The 17,334-nt window shown below is 37.4% G+C and overlaps 1 protein-coding gene and 1 long non-coding RNA gene across 2 annotated transcripts; one reads left to right on the top strand and one right to left on the bottom strand.

Annotated features, from left to right (window-relative positions):
* Positions 1–292: 292 nt before the first annotated feature.
* Positions 293–745, bottom strand: LOC107832702 (uncharacterized). Its single transcript, XM_016660568.2, has one exon. It carries the CDS (start codon positions 743–745, stop codon positions 293–295), a length of 453 nt encoding a protein of 150 aa, XP_016516054.1.
* Positions 746–5,418: 4,673 nt separating this feature from the next.
* LOC107832703 (uncharacterized) lies at positions 5,419–7,643 on the top strand. Its single transcript, XR_012695118.1, has 3 exons — positions 5,419–5,708; positions 5,811–5,899; positions 6,869–7,643. It is a non-coding gene; the product is annotated as an uncharacterized LOC107832703 (long non-coding RNA).
* The last annotated feature ends 9,691 nt before the right edge of the window (positions 7,644–17,334 follow it).

Below are 17,334 nucleotides of genomic sequence, written 5' to 3'. Positions count from 1 at the left end.
AAAAATAAAATTGTCTGATATAATCAGAATTTCACATAATTTAGTATGTGCATAATTCACGACTTTGCAAGTATTTTCAATACAAGTCTTATTTAACTCATTACGGATTTATTACTCATAAACAAAAAAATCTTATTTCTTTAAAATAAAAAACTTACTTAGATCGAGTTTAATAAGCTCAACTTATACATATGCAAAACAAAACAAAAAGTTAAAAATATTAATATATATAATAGTTCACGTTCATCCTGAACCAGTAACTCTAAATCCGATCTTCGCCTCCGCTTAAAATTCAAGGTAGAATTGGAGGTGAAAGGGAAGAATGATGGTGCTTCTTCTTATCAAGGTCAACACACTTCTTGAAAACCTTGTTAGCATTATGCTTTACAACCTTAGGATCAATCTTGTCCTTAACCTCAGGCAAACCAATATAAACCTTGATTAATGCTTTGTGACACTTGAGTCCCATTTTAACAAGATCATGACAACAATTTTTGTCAACATTTCCTTTTTCATTTATAGCATTTATGACTTTTTCGCCACATTTAAGTGGGAATTTCTTGGTACAATTTTCAACGAATTTTAAGAAATTTTTTGGTAAGCTATTGATGTATTTATCATGTTCATCTTCTTCTTGTGGAGGTGATGGATGTTTTTCGTGATGGTTAGATTTGCAAAAGGCAGGAATTGCACTAGAAATTAATAAAATGGCCACAAAAGAGAAGAGAATATTGAGTTTTGCCATTTTTTTTTATATGTTTTGTACTTGTTGATTTGATGCTTATTGATCTTAATATGAAGGTGTTTATATAAGCATGATTTATACTAAGTGAATTAATGAGATTTATTTATCTGTTTCACTTTCAATGTATCTTTTTGAGTAACGTTTGCTTATTGATGAATTAATTAACTTACAATTAAATGTCAAGAATACTTTTCTCTTAAATTTGATGATGTTATTAATTAGTTTATTCCCTCCTCCAAGTGCGGAAAAAAGAAATGAAAATTAAAAAAGAGACATGGAAATGTAAGAAGATTGAATATGAGCGTTATTTTTTCTTTTTAAGTGTAACATTTAGATACTGATATTTTAAAGAATTTTGTATATTAAATTATTTTAATATTAGGTGATTTCTTTCTAGCTGTCTAAACCTTGGAGGACATAATTATTTGGTACTTATTACTGGTTGAAGGTGACAGTTATCCCGTGAAATTAATCGAGGTGCACACAAATTGACCCGGACACCACAATTATAAAAATAATCGCCTTATAACCAACTACTAGTGAGTACGTAGAGCAAGAGTTCAAGTTTCGTGCATTAACAAATATATAGATTCTTTATACTATCCGATTAATTTGACCTTTAAGATGGGGTTTTCAACATAACTTTTCATAATAAATTTGATATGATAATTTAAAAAATAGGATAATAACCTAAGGTAGCCGACTAAGTTAAACAAATATTGCAAAATTGTTATGTAACACCAGTACATATAACTTAAATTCTTTTTATATATGAATTAGTAACCTTGAAAATAAAATAAATAACATGTTACAACTATAATAGGTTTAAGTGAATTGTCAGTGCATGTTAGTAAAGATTCCGTCTTAGTCAACTATAGGTAATTTAAGAGAGACTTCAATTAAAAACATTTGATAGTGAGCATGTGGTTAAGCGTTATTACTGGCTAATTTCGCAATTAATTGTTTCATTTTCACTAGACAAATCGTTACTATCATCAATAAGTAGGCGTTTGGACATAAAAATTATAATTTTTTGAAATAATTTTTTTTTGAAGTTAAGTTGAAAATAGTATCTGGAATTTCACATCATATTTGGATATGTATTTCACTTGAAAAAATATTGCAGTTTTGTGAGTGTAGAAAAAAAATTGAAAATTTTGAAAAGGTGGTCAAAACCAATTTTTAGTTTTTGAAAAACTCATTTTCAAAAAAGTTTCAAAAAATTGCAAAATTTTATGGATAAACACATTTTTGAAAAAAAAATAATAAAATAAATAAATTCATGGACAAACTGTCCTCTAGTATGTGTAGCATTCTCCACAATATAAATACGAAAACTTGTAGAGGTGTGTGTGTCACAACCTGAAATTTCCAGCTTCGGGACCGTGATGACGCCTAACATTTCACTTGCTAGGCAAGTCAACGTTAGAGGATCTTTAAGCCAATTTAATCAATTTCAGTAAGTAAAATCAATTAAGTCGAAGTGAAACTAAAACTGAGTGCGTAATGACATAAAAACCAATAATATCTAAGTACAATCAAGATCTGGCGTCACAAGTTCACGAGCTTCTAGAGTTTTTACATACAAAATTTGAAATAAGTACAATTGTCTCGAATGATAAGAACAGTAAATAAGGGGAAGGTGGAAGGGGACTTCAAGGTCTGCGGACGCCATCAGATCTACCTCGAGTCTCCAAAAGTAAATCCGAGCTGATACAACTCACGGACAGCTAGGACTAGTACCAAAATCTGCACAGGAAGTGCAGAGTATAGTATGAGCATAACCGACCCAATGTACTCCGTAAGTGTCGAGTCTAACCTCGACGAGGTAGTGATGAGGCTATGACATGACACCCATTTAATCAAATCTGTGCAGAAATCAATATATGTACAACATAACAACAAATAAAAGCTAAACATGTACTATTGGGAGGAGACATGCGAAAGGGGTACAAATTATGATAACTCCAACGGGGAATGATAACAATAAGAGTCAATAAGACTTTAACCAGTAACACGAATAAACTTAATAAACAAAACTGCACGGCGTCACTCTTCGTGAATTTAATCTCAACCTCATTATAAAACAGTAATAACGGCACGACATCACCCTTCGTGCTTTTACTCTCACTTTCATCATAAATCAATAGATACGACACGACATCACCCTTCGTGCATTAACTCTCAAATATGGCACGACATCACCTTGCATGCATTAACTCTCTCCCTTACCATATAAGAGTGAACATATAACAATCGGGAGATAAAATAAACAAGGACAAACTTCACGTCATTAATGGTTCCCAAAATCAACCTCAACTTCATAAACAATACTCAGTTATCATAGACAACCCATAAATACGGAAAGAACGATCAGTTTAATAATTAAACTAGTCTAAGCATGGATATCATGATCAAAGAAAGCCATAAATTACAAGAAAACTAGTCTCACCCGCATGCTTTAACCCAACAACAACGCATAAGTACTCGTCACTTCACATATACGTTGTACCCAACATCTAAACAGGTAGCAAATAGGCAAACAAGTCTTAATCCCTCAAGTCAAGATTAGCCACGATACTTACCTCGCTCCAAAATCAACTCAAAGCTCAACCACAGCTTTGCCTTTCAAACAAGCCTCCGAACCAACCAAATCCAGCAAATTATCAACCAAACGATTCAAAATAAGCCTTAGGAACTACCCACGATTACAAAAGATTTAATTTAGGTCATTATTGAAAAAGTCAACAAAAGTCAACTCCCGGGCCCGCTTGGTCCAAACCCGAAATTCGAATCAAAACCCGATTACCCATTCACCCCGAGCCTGGTTATGTAATTTGTTTTGAAATCTAACCTCAATTTGAGGTCTAAAATCTAATTTTACAAAAATCCCTAATTCTACCCAAACACAATTCCACCAAGAAAATCCTAGATTTTAGGTTAAAATCTTATGACATGTAATGGAAGATTGAAAGAAAATAGGTTGGAATCACTTACCAATGAATTGGGGAAGAAAGGTTCTTGGAAAAATTGCCTCTAGGGTTTTTAGGTTTGAAAAATTGAGAGAATGAACCAAAATCCGGTTTAACTCAGCTTTTGACTAGTTGCAGATCTCGCAATTGCGACATGGGGTTCGCAATTGCAAACCCCCGCAAATATGAAAAATACCTCACAATTGCGAAGCCTTCACACCTCTACTTTCATTGCATTTGCGATGAAATCTTTGCAAATGCGAACTCTGGTCCCCCGCAAATACGACCTTTTGATCGCAATTGTGATCTCTTGCTAAGCCACCCATCTTCGCAATTACGAAGATTTTCTTCGTAATTGCAACCAAGATAGGAACTTGGGTTCCTCACAATTGCGAACAGTGACCTCGCAAATTGCGAGGTTAGAGACTTGCACCAGAACTGAAGCACACCAGCATTTTTCTTAAGCCCAAACTTACTCTGTAGCCTATCCGAAACTCACCTGAGTCCTCGGGGCTCCAAACCAAACATGCACACAAGACCAAAAATATCATGCAAACTTGCTCGCGCAATCAAATCGCTAAAATAACACCTAGAACTACGAATCAGATACCAAATAAAATGAAATTTTCAAGAAAACTTATGAACTTCTATCTTAACAACTTGACGCCCGAATCACGTCAAACTAACTCCGTTTTTTCACCAAATTTGGTAGACAAGTGATAAATATAGTAATGGACCTATAACGAGTTATAGTAATGGACATATACCGGGTTCTGAAACTAAAATACGAACCCAATATCATTAAACGATTAAAAAAAGGTTTATCCGGTGGAAGCTTTAGTTGCCGGAAACGATACCTTAGCAACCTCAGATCCACTAATGGTAGCAAAGGAATTTTGTAACTAATACCCAGCAATAACAGAACTGAAGAAAATTAAAAAATAACCTAATTTTTACCCCAACTCTTGAAGCTTCCATCGTTCAATAATGTAGTTTGGGGATGAAAACTCTTTAAAAAGCAAAATAAAATAAAATAAAAATATACGATGCAGCCTCTTATTTAGGGATCACGCAATTGTGCCAACCCAGATAAATAGTTGCCTCATAATCTTAGTCAACAGTCAGAGGCATTTAAAACATAACGATTGAACAAGTACAAGTATCATTTTGAAGTTATGTGAAGTAGAGGGGCTAGGATGTCAAATCAGTAAGTATAGATATTTATTAGTCTATTCAGCCTATTTCTAATAGATTGAAGTCTTATAAAGAGTAGTGTTTTGGGTCGTGAAGGTTCTAGGTACCTATGCTGAGGTTTCAAGTACCCGTGCTTAGGTTTTAAGAACCCGTATTGAGCTCAGGTAGGTACCGAGTACTCGAGCTGAGGTTTCAAGTACCCGTATTGAGTTTCCAAGAACTTGTGCTAAGGTCCAAAGTATCCTTGCGGATCACGAGTAGATAGTGAGTACCAATGCTAAGGTTTCAAGTACTCGTGCTGAGCACCCTGTAAGGTAGGTCAAGGATACTTGTGATGAGGTTTCAAAAGCGCGCTTAAGCCTTGAAGCGAGGCTCAAAACATGTTGAGCGTTTCGCCTTGCTTAGCGGACGCTTTAGTATTATCATCATGGCTCTAAGACATACTTTTCTTTGCCAATGAGTGTTATTTTGAAGAGGCGGCACTAAACAATTGATATTTCACTTTATCATAAATTTTCTTTAATTTCTTTGTCCATATATTTGGTAGTCATGCTTATAGATATTAGTCTTGGAATACACATACATATTTGTCGTTTTTCTCCATTTGCGCCTTTCTTCATTAAAGCTTACGTTTTTCTTTTGCGCATTGTGCTTAAAGCTCCAATAGACCTTAGAACTTTTTTGTGATTTTCGCCTTTGATAACACTAGACTACGTCGAATATCTTCAGGTTTGCCTGAATCAAATGGTTACCTTTATATTGAAGCAAATGGTGGTCTGAATCAGCAAAGGACATCGGTATGTCCTTTAGTTCCAAAGATAATTGTTCTTGAATTGCTGAAGTTTTGCTTGGGTGATGGTAGTAGTTTAATATCAGTATTGTTGCTTTTGTGCTTCCAGATATGCAATGCTGTTTCTGTGGCCGGTTATCTTAATGCGACCCTGGTCATTCCACACTTCCATTTTCATAGCATTTGGAGGGATCCAAGGTTGGCCAGCTCTTTCATCTTCTTTGTTTGTTTGAGTAATGTAGTATTTCCTTAGACGAACATTTATATACTGTAAAACTCAGGAATTTGGCGGTTGCTCATTACCTTGGCTAGCTTTTTGTGCTGACAAGCTCTTGAGATGCTTTACTAATTTTATTAGTTTTCTTTTACCATCTTTGCTTTTTTTTTTTTAAACTATTTTTACCCTTGAATTTTTCAAATGTATTTTTGAAATTGCTTTTCTTTAACCGAGGGTCTATCGGAAACAACCTCTCTATCTCACACAAGGTAGGGATAAGGCCTGCGTACACCTCACTCTCCCAGGCCCCACTCGTGAAATCACACTGGTATATTGTTTTTGGTGGTGTTGAAGCTCTTGAGATGCTTTACCTGCTCATTAGAACTGACTTCCCTTTAATAGAAATGTATTACCTATTTACTAGCCATCATTTTTGTTTTGCATTTTTCCTTCTGCAATTTATGTTCTTATTTTTCTTATGATCTCTGTGGTGAAACTAATATTTTCTCTTTTGTGTTTTTCTTATTATCTTGAGCTAAAGGTCTTCCGGAAACAACCTCTCTACTCCTTTAGGGTAGGGGTAACGTCTGCGTACATACTACCCTCCCCAACCCCACTTGTGGGATTTTACTGGGTTGTTGTTGTTTGTTGTACCTCTAGTTGAATATATCACAAATGGCCGCAAAAAAGATTTCAATACCTCTAGAATTTGAACAGATTTGTTAGTCTGGGAATCTATACCTTAGGTTTATGCCATTTCCTTTGGAGGTATTGTTGAAGCAAACTAAAATCTGGTGGTGGATTGTCGTATAACTATTTCTGAGATAGTGGGTTTTAGTTTGTTTTAAGCATGGCCATTCTCTTGATCAATCTTGAGTTTAACATCCATCTACTTCTGCACCTTCTTTAATTGCAAATCATAAAAATGCTCCACAGTTGTTTTTCTGCAGCAAGTTTGGAGATATCTATGATGAAGAATTTTTTGTCAAATCCCTAGCCAATGATGTGCGAGTGGTGGACAAGATTCCTGATTATATTATGGAACGATTTGATTACAATATGAGCAATGTTTACAACTTCAGGATCAAGGCTTGGTCCTCCATCAGTTACTACAGGGATACAGTTCTTCCAAAGCTGCTTGAAGAAAAGTGAGTTCCTGGACATTTTTTTTTGTCACCGCTTTGACTCGTAGGCTGAACTGCCTTTACTTAGGATGTTAGGCCTAATTATTGATACGAGATTTATCCTTGTGATGATACGATGGAGTCCTGGAGATTGTTTGTAATGGTGATTGGTGAAGGTACGGGTGTTGGTGTGTGCCTAAGAATCGAGAATAGTAGTGGGTTATTCTTGTTTTTATATACTTTTTTTGGAGCAATTTGCAGGTGAATTTTTTGTGTCAGGTGTATGAATGTATCTGGGTCCTCTTCAAGGAGGTGCTAATTGTATAGTGTGTTTGAATTAGTTTGTGAGACAGGGATATACCTAGAGCTCAACTTGCTCTTCTTTTCGAACCTTATCACACCCTTCATGGGTAAAACCTGGAGCAACACAAGAGCGGAGCATATCCTCCAATATTTGAATAGTGCGCTCGGAATATCCGTCCATCTGAGGATGAAATGTTGTGCTCAACTCAACCTCCATGCCCAACTCACGTTGTACTACCCTTCAGAAGTGCGAGGTAAACTACTTACCTCGATCAGATATGATAGACACAGGTACACCGTAAAGACGAACGATCTCGCGGATGTTGGACATGATGATAACAATGGATAGAACGTAGCTTAAAAGAATATATTATCAGATTCCCGGTAACGGAACCAATTTGTTTAACCAAAAATCTGAATCTTTGGTCAAAGCTAAAAAGAAATTCGGGTTACTGATAATCAGGAGACGAAAATAAAATATTTTTGAGAATGATGGTAAAACAACAAATAGTTTTGTATTTCAATGAGTTCCCAATAGTATTCCGTGTCCTCACAAATGATGATACTTCTTCCTTTTATAGGTAATTCTAGGTAAAGGAATGAAGCCTCAGCTTTAATGATATAATTATGAGTAATAAATGATATTAAATAAGCCGTTATACAATCATTCCTATTAAATACCAATTTTCTAACGTATCAGGTATTTAATAATGAATTTGGACTCCTTTCTGTCATCAGATCTTTGTCTTTAATGCCTTCTAATCCGTTGGCTGTAAATGACTTGAATTGGTACGAGACTCGTATCTGCACTTCGTCTCGTGACTATTTAAATTCCTCTTCCCGTGGCTGTCTCCATCCGTGCCTCTTAGTCAATTGTTGCGCTTTGACCATTTAACCAAACCACGTGTCATGCCACGTCATCTTTAATATAAACTCAGTTTTTTCCCAATACAGATAGTCCCCCCACTTTCTATTTATTTATCAATTAAATAATTGGGAAGTGGATCTTCATAAAAAAGGAATTTTTGCCACAATTAATGCTTATGACAGTATTAACGCCTCAGTAGTCTTTTCCATTTAATGTTCTGCCCATGTGTCATTTTCTGATTGATTATGCTATTTACACCCTTTTTCAAGATTTCTTCATTCTCACTATTCACGAAGTGATAGTTGCCTTTATTATAGGCTTTCCATCATTACACTTCTAAGTTTGACGGTTCCCATTATATTCATAACTTTTTCTTCCTTTGTCTTCTTCACAAATCTTCAGCAAACATTTTCTTCTTTATTTCTACTTTCTTTCGACTTATACTTCCTAACAATGTCATCTTCAAACCCTAACCGTAAAAAGTTCCGATTCTACACCAATTCCCCAACGCCCCTGTTAGACACAGAAGAGGCGGAGGAGGTAGGCTTCGAACATGGTTAGAATCTACTCGAGGCGGCTCCTCTGGTTCTTCTTCAAGGAGTTCTATCCCAATGGCCCCCTCTTCTAGAAGTAGAGAAATTCTTGATTCTTCTCAAGAACCCTTAGTTGATGAGATAGTTCCCATCGATTTGTCTTTTGAAAGTGACAAAACGTCTCTTCAAAAGCAAATTGCAAATTTGGAAAAAGCCGATGCTTACCCTACAATAGTAACCGAGCTTACAATCCCCACCATAAGAAAAGATTGTAACTGGAAGGATAGTCTTCGAATGTCAATTCCTTCCCCAAATCAGAGAATTTCCTCCTTTAGAAGTGGGTATTCTTTTGTTTATACTTACCCCTTCACTTTAGGTTTTAATCCTTCGATTGACCCAGTTATTCTTGATTTTTGTCGTTTCTTTACAATTTGTTTGGCCCAAATCGGTCCCCTAGTGTGGAGAATAGTGGCTTGTTTGAGATACTTATCCTCCAAAGCCAATGTCAATTTCACCTTCTCTCACCTCATTCATTTATACCACCCTAACTTAATACGCCATGGGGTTTTTACCTTAACTGCAAGGAGCAAAAAAGTTCTGGTAAATCCTGAAGATGACAAAGATCGTGGATGATATATCCGTTACATTGCTGTTCGTACAGTGGACTTGATTGGCAAAACAAATACTCCCTTCCCTGAGAAGTGGAATTTTGAACGTAGGTTTCCTTTTACTTACCGTACCTACTTTTGAGAAGTTCAAAAGAAATTTGTTTAACCTCGTCTCTTCTTGATTTTTTGTAGCAACCATGGGAGATGTGGAACCTATTCCCAACTTCCGTGGTTGGGTAGACTCACTTTTGAAGATTGCTTCTAGGGAGCAAAGAACTTGGAAATCGATTTCTTCCTTATATGACTGGAAGGTGAAAACACATGGTATGCCCCTTTTTATGTGTTTTTTTACATGTTAAGCATTGTTTCCTCAATTTTGATCATGTATATCCTTCCTTTAATCAGGATTTGGAGTTAGAGGAATGACGGCTGAAGTAGCTATGGCCATTCACATGTCTGCTAATGCTGCTCTTGATTTGGATAAGGCTCGAGCCTTGCTGCCAAAAAGGAAAGCTATAAAAGAAAGTTCTGAAGAAGAGGAGGGTATCTCCCTAATTACCAGGCCAAGGGTCAGGAGGCGAATAATCATTGATGATGAAATTGAAGACACTCCTACTCGAACCTCAACCACCGAGCCTGTTTTGATTCATTCTGACGAGGACACCGAACCAAGAGATAATAATGAGTCAATTCAGCATCTTTTTGATAGTGGTTTCGAGAGTGGCGAGCTCGGCCCTGTTTTTGATGAAGCTCCTCTTTCCTCATTCGTTCCTATTTCCTCCATTCCACTGCCAACCGTAAGTATTTCTTTACCAGTTTTGACGACTTCCGTTCTTTTGCTAGTTTCTACCGCTCCTATGTCCGTTCCCTTGGCAGTTTCTACTACACCTGCTTCCGTTCCTGCGTTGGTTTCTACATCTTCTCCTTCCATTCCTGTTTCTACATCTTCTCCTTCCATTCCTTCCATTGCTCCTCTTCCCTTTGTTCATCATATAGAGACAGGTTCTAGCAGTGGAAGTATGACTATGAGAAGTGTTACTCTTGAAGTTCCTGCCAACCATAGCCTCTTGAGAAAGACTGGTAGAGCCGATGTTTGGCTCGAGCCCCTAATTGGAGATATTGAGAAGAAGAAGATGGAGAGCCATAGCTGCTTGACTCTGATGAATGACATAGTTCATTCTACTTTGAAGGTATTTTTCCTCTTCTTACCAACAAGTTTTTTTTTATCTTCAATCCCTCATTTCTATGAGTTGTCTCTGTAGGCTAATCTCATTGGTACGGAATTAATGGGAAGAATTTCTCTTCTGGAAAGAAAAGCCCGTGAGTCTGAAAAAACTGTCCACGAGGCCGAAGAAATAGCCAGGGGAGCCCAGCTTGAAGCAGCCAATTGGAAAGAACAGTTTGAGAATGCTCAAGAGACCATAGAGGAGTTGCAAGAAAATAAAAACCTCCTGGAGCAGCAAAACCGTGGTTTGACTTCTGAACTGGCAACTGCCAAGGCTTCTTCAAGCAAATTTAAAAGAGATAAAGAGCTTTTGGAATGCTCTTTGTCAGAACAATTATCAAAGGCTAGTGAAGAAGTTAGGGAGCTTAAAACACTTTTGGCTAAGAAAGAAGAGTATGCAGGAGAGTTAGTGCAAAGCTTGACTCAAGCTCAAGCTGACTTACAGACCTCCTCTGACGAGATTCATGCTTTGAAGAGTTCTCATGCCTCTCTTGAAGCTTCTCTTGATTCCCATTTAGTTGAGCACCAAATCTTGAAAAACGATCTTGCTATGTGGGAAAATGAATATGGACTTCTGGAGGAGAACTTCAACATAGAGGTGAGTTGGGCTTTCCTAAAATCTCGCTGTGATGCTTTGATGGAAGCTGCTCAGGAAGGCTTTGACTTGCAGTCTGAACTGGCCAAAGTCATAGATACCATCGAGAAAAGTCAACAATCTACTGATACTCCTTCTCCTGTACTTGAAGCTCCTGGAACGGAAGAGCTTTTAAATGAAGAAGTTGCTACTGCAACAATTGGGGTTGCAATTCCTGCTCCCGAGGGTGAAACTTCTGATGTTCCAAACCCTTCAATGACTAGCTGAAAATGAAATTATTGTAAGGGATCTTTTGATGAAGTCCCCAGTTATCATAATGGGGCATTTGTAAAAAAAAATATTTTGTTGACTAAGTTTGTACTTAGTTTTTTTTTTATATTAAGAAGTTTTATTGGTACTTCTGTATATTCTATTCTTGCCTATTTATCTAGGACTTATGGAATAACTTAGCATTTTTATCCTTTTAAAATGCTTTATGATTCTTCTCATAGATTATCAACATGAGGCTTATAAAAGAGGGCCCTTTTATTTTATCGACACTTAATGAAGAAGACGTCTCAACTTCATAATGGTGTTATAATACGATGAAAGAAATAGGAATACACACGTTTTGTATGAAACAACTTTGGCAAGTTTTTATTCATAAACTTTAACAAGTGTTTGACTATTACATGTATTACAATACATCTACAACTTTCTCGTAACTGTTTTTCTTGTAACAGATTTGTACATAACATAGAATAAACAAGGTTTTTCTTCATAACCTGTTTCAGTACATAGTCATGACCCTATCTTTATATATTAAGAAGGGTTTGAGAGGTGACTTTGTTTATGAGTTTTGAGAGATGACTCTGTTATTCTCATGAATGCTGAAGACTTCGTTACTTTTACTCAACACTTGTCTCTTTGTGGCCGACTTTTGTTCGATATTCGTATCTGCATTTCTACACGTATCTGTGTACAATATTGTAATCCCCTAAGTGTTTGAGCGGTGAAGTATGAAGCCTCGAGCACTTGTTTATTTCTTTTACTTTGGCCCTTTTCCTGAAACAGAAAGATATACGGGACTCGAAGGTGCGATTGTAGATGAAGACTGCCTAACTCGTGTGTATTTCCATCAGATTAATTGTAACCCTGGGCTAGAAATTTAAGAATACTCCATTTTTCCTTACAGGTTGTGACTCATCATTTGGCACGAGTTAGGGTATTTTGCCTAGCATCTAAAATCGTTAGTAAAATATTAATAATCCAAGAGAGAAATTTTAACATGGTGATACCTGACCGTAAGTACTTTCTCAAAAGTAATATCTTTTTAAGTGGACGACATTCCAATGTAAGGGTAAAATTTTACCGTCCATTGTCTCCAACTGGTATGCTCCTTTTCCCGCAATGTCACGGATTTTGTACGGTCCTTCCCATGTTGGACTTAGCTTTCCTGAGTTAGCAGCCTTTGCAGATTGGAACACCTTTTTAAGCACGAAGTCCCCAATTTTGAAAAATCTGAGGCGTGCTTTCCTATTGTAATATCGTTCAATTACTTGCTTTTGTGCTGCCATCCTTATCAATGCAGCTTCTCTTCTTCCTTCAAGTAAATCAAGGTTGACCCGCATCTCTTCATCATTAGATTCCTCCGTTGCCTGATCGTACCGTGTGCTTGGCTCACCTATTTCAACTGGAATTAAGGCTTCCGCACCATAAACCATTGAAAATGGTGTTTCTCCAGTGCCTGTTTTGGTCGTTGTACGATAAGCCCATAATACTCCAGGTAACACCTCAGGCCAATTACCTTTTGAATCCTGTAACCTCTTCTTCAAGTTGTTGATAATGACTTTGTTAGTAGATTCTGCTTGTCCATTACCTACTGGATGGTATGGCGTAGACGTTATCCTTTTGATTTGCCAACTTTGAAGAAATTCTGTGATTTGAGCTCCAATGAATTGTGGTCCATTGTCACACACGATCTCCTTTGGTGCTCCAAAGCGGCATATTATATTTCGCCATATGAAGTCTTTAACTTCCTTCTCTCGTACCTGTTTAAATGCCCCTGCTTCTACCCATTTAGTGAAATAATCTGTAAGTACAAGTAGAAACTTTACCTGACCTTTTGCTTGTGAAAGTGGACCTACGATATCCATTCCCCATTTCATAAAGGGCCACGGGGCTATAACAGGATGTAGTAACTCAGCTGGTCTGTGCATATTGTTGTCGTACCTTTGACATTTATCACATTTGGACACGAAACTGGTTGCTTCTTCTTCCATCTTAGGCCAATAATATCCTGTGCGAATTAATGTTCTTACCAGTGACCGTCCCCATGCGTGATTCCCACAAGGTCCTTCGTGCACTTCTCTCATCACATATTCTGTTTGAGAGGGTCTGAGACAACTTGCTAGTGGTCCACCGAACATCTTTTGATAAAGATTTCCTTGATATAAACAATATCGAGCAGCTTTTTTGCAAAGCGCGTGAGCCTTTCCTTTGTCATTAGGCACGGTACCGTGCTGTAAAAAGGCAATAATTTCGTTTCTCCAATCCCATGTTAAATGATTAAAATTTACCTCGTTTTTATCAGATTCGAGAACGGAATGAAATAAATGTATGACTGAAGCATTTATATCATTTGCTACGTCTGCTGCAGATGCGAGATTTGCTAAAGCATCTGCCTCTACATTCTCATCTCTTGGGATCTGCACTACTTTCCAAGTTTGGAATTGCTTTATTAACTCTCGTACCTTTGCGAGGTATTCTTGCATTCGTGTCTCTCTGGCTGTATAAGTCCCCAGCATTTGATTAACCACGAGTTGAGAATCACTCTTGATTATAATCTGTGTTATGCCGAGTTCTCGTGCCAATTCTAAACCTGCAATTACAGCCTCATACTCTGCTTCATTGTTAGTTATAGAATGACATTTTATAGCCTGTCTAATAGTCTCACCCGCAGGTGGTACGAGGACTATCCCCAGGCCTGCCCCTTTTACATTAGATGAACCATCAGTGAATAAAACCCAAGTCCCCGGGTTTGCACCATTAAAAACTAGTAATTCTTTTTCTGCTTCTAAATGCATCCCCTGGCTAAAATCAGTCACGAAATCAGCTAGTACTTGAGACTTTATAGCGGTCCTGGGTTGATAAACAACTTTATATTCACTTAGTTCTATAGCCCATTTTGCTAATCTTCCTGAAAGTTCGTGTTTATGCAAAATATTTCGAAGCGGAAAAGCAGTAACTACATTAATGGGATGATATTGAAAATAAGGTCTTAATTTTCTGGATGCCATGATCAAAGCTAATGCTAATTTTTCTAGCTGTGGGTATCGTGTCTCAGCTTCCAATAAGGACTTACTTACATAATAAATAGGAGATTGTTTACCTTGGTCCTCGCGGACTAAAACAGCACTCACCGCGACTTCAGATACGGCCAGATAGATGAGAAGTTTTTCCCCCACCTTTGGTTTTGCCAACAACGGTGGTTTTGACAAATAAGCTTTCAAATTTCTAAGGGCTTGTTGACAATCTTCATTCCATTCAAAATGATCTTTCTTTTTGAGTGCAGAGAAAAACTTAAAACACCTTTCTGAGGATTTGGAAATAAATCTCCCCAAAGCTGCAATTCTTCCCGTTAATCTTTGTACTTCCTTTTTATTAGTAAGGATATCAAGGATTTCTTCTATTGCTTTGATCTGAGAAGGATTCACTTCAATACCACGGTTAGAAACAAGAAAACCCAAAAACTTACCTGATGCAACTCCAAATGCACATTTTTCTGGGTTGAGTTTCATATTAAATTTTCGCAAAATTTCAAATGTAACAGATAGATGAGAAATATGATCATGAGATCGCTGGGTTTTGACGAGCATATCGTCTATATATACCTCCATTGTTTTCCCTAAATGTTCTTGGAACATTTTGGTGACCAACCTTTGATAGGTTGCCCCAGCATTTTTGAGACCAAAGGGCATTACTTTATAACAGTAAGTCCCCCTGTCTGTGATGAAAGAAGTTTTTTCTTCATCACCAGGATCCATTTTAATTTGATTATATCCCGAGTATGCATCTAAAAAACTTAAAAGTTCATGACCTGCGGTTGCATCAATTAGTTGGTCTATATGCGGTAAGGGAAAGGAATCTTTTGGACATGCTTTATTTAAATCGGTATAATCCACACAAACACGCCACTTACCATTTTTCTTGGGTACGACCACCGTGTTAGCTAACCAATTAGGATACTTTACCTCATGGATCGATCCGATTTTTAATAATTTTTGGACCTCATCCTGAATCACCTGGTTCTTGAAAGCACCTTGCTTTCTTTTCTTTTGCTTTATTGGTGTGAAAGAAGGGTCCTCATTGAGTTTGTGAGTCATCACATCCGGTGGTATCCCTATCATATTAGTGTGGGACCAAGCAAAGCAGTCTAAGTTAGCTTTTAAAAATTCGATTATCATACCTCGCATGTTTAAGCTTAAATTGGCCCCGACATAAACCTTCCGTTCAGGGCATTGCTCAAATAACATCACTGCCTCAAGCTCTTCAATTGTCGTTTTGATGCTTTCATTTTCTTCAGGTTCCTGAATTGTGTCAGGCCTTGAGTCCAAATCTGTCTTTTCTTGTTCAGCTGAAGTTTGATCTTTTTTACCTTCAGCTGTTTCCTGTAATTGCTATTTTTCTTTATTTATGGTGCTCGTACTTGTTACAACGTTGACACTTCTAGCCATCTGCTGATCCCCACGAATTTGGCAAATTCCCCATGGTGATGGGAATTTAATAACCTAATGTAGAGTTGATAGGACAACATCCATATCGTGTATCCATGGTCTTCCCATGATCATATTATAGGCCATTTCCATATCAACTACCTGAAATTTAGTTTCTTTAACAACACCCGTAGCAAAAGTTGTTAGAATTACCTCTCCTTTTGTTACTACACTTAAATTGTCGAAGCCTGACAAGGTGTGTGCCTTGGGTATCATTTTGTCTTCAGCTTGCATTTCTCGTAATACCCTTAGTAATATAATATTTACAGAACTCCCTGGATCAATCAAAACTCGTTTTACATTAGTATCATGTACAAGTAAAGATATTACCAGTGCGTCATTATGTGGAGTTGTCACTCCTTCGGTATCTGCGTCATCGAACGAAATACTTTCATTTTCTAGGACCTGCCGCACCCGTTTCCCGTGTGTAATTGTTACCTTAGAAACCTTGTTGGAGGCTGTGTAGGTTATGCCGTGAATATCTTCTCCCCCGCTTATGACATTCACTGTCCTCTTGGGTGAAGGAGGTTGTGGTGGCTCTTGCCTGTTTTTCATATAAGCTTGTTTTCCTTTCTCGCTAAATAACTCAGTGAGGTATCCTTGCTTCAATAGATGATCCACTTCACTCTGCAAGAATCTACATTATGAAGTTTTGTGCCCGTGATCATTGTGGAATTCGCACCAATGATCTGGATTGCGTCTATTTGGATTTGACCGCATCTCTTTTGGCCACCGTACCTTATCTCCCATGCTTCTTAAAACAACTACGAGCTCGGAGGTAGAGACATTAAAATTATATCCGCCGAATCGTGCCTTTAAACTTCTGTCATCATCTCGTGATTCTTGTCTGTTCCGATCATTCCTGAACTTTGAAGAAGAGCCAGAGTCCTTGTTCCTCGATTTTTGATCATATTGCTGGCTATCTTGTTTCGACCGTGGGTCTTTTCCTGCAGGTCCCATATATGGATCGTACCTGTTTTTACCTGATCTTTTTTCGGTTTCTGATCTTCGGGGACCACCCCTTTCTTCATGATGAAATTTAGGTACGGTATCTTCTTCAATTCGCAGCTTCGTACTATACCTGTTGTAAACATCATTCCACGTGGTTGCAGGAAATTCTCGAAGGCTTTCTTTGAGTCGTCTCGTGGCTTCAGAACTTTTGTCATTTAAATTACTTGTAAAGGCTATTGTAGCCCAATTGTCAGGCACACGAGGTAGAGTCATTCTTTCACGCTGGAATCTATCAACAAAGTTTCTAAGCAACTCCGAATCCCCTTGTTTGATTTTTAAAATATCTTCCATTCTTTTCTCAACCTTTTGTGCTCCCGAATGTGCTTTAATAAAAGAATCTGCAAGCTCAGCAAAAGAATTAATAGAATTTTCAGATAAAAGAGAATACCAGGTTA

Source organism: Nicotiana tabacum, chromosome 9, assembly GCF_000715075.1.
Source record: "Nicotiana tabacum cultivar K326 chromosome 9, ASM71507v2, whole genome shotgun sequence".
NCBI lineage: Eukaryota > Viridiplantae > Streptophyta > Magnoliopsida > Solanales > Solanaceae > Nicotiana > Nicotiana tabacum.
The sequence above is the reverse complement of the archived record's forward strand: the minus strand, read 5'-3'. Positions and strand labels throughout refer to the sequence as shown.

What these genes read in the sequence shown, in the direction of transcription:
- LOC107832702 (XM_016660568.2), bottom strand. Translation starts at nt 745, where the DNA reads ATGGCAAAACTCAATATTCTCTTCTCTTTTGTGGCCATTTTATTAATT.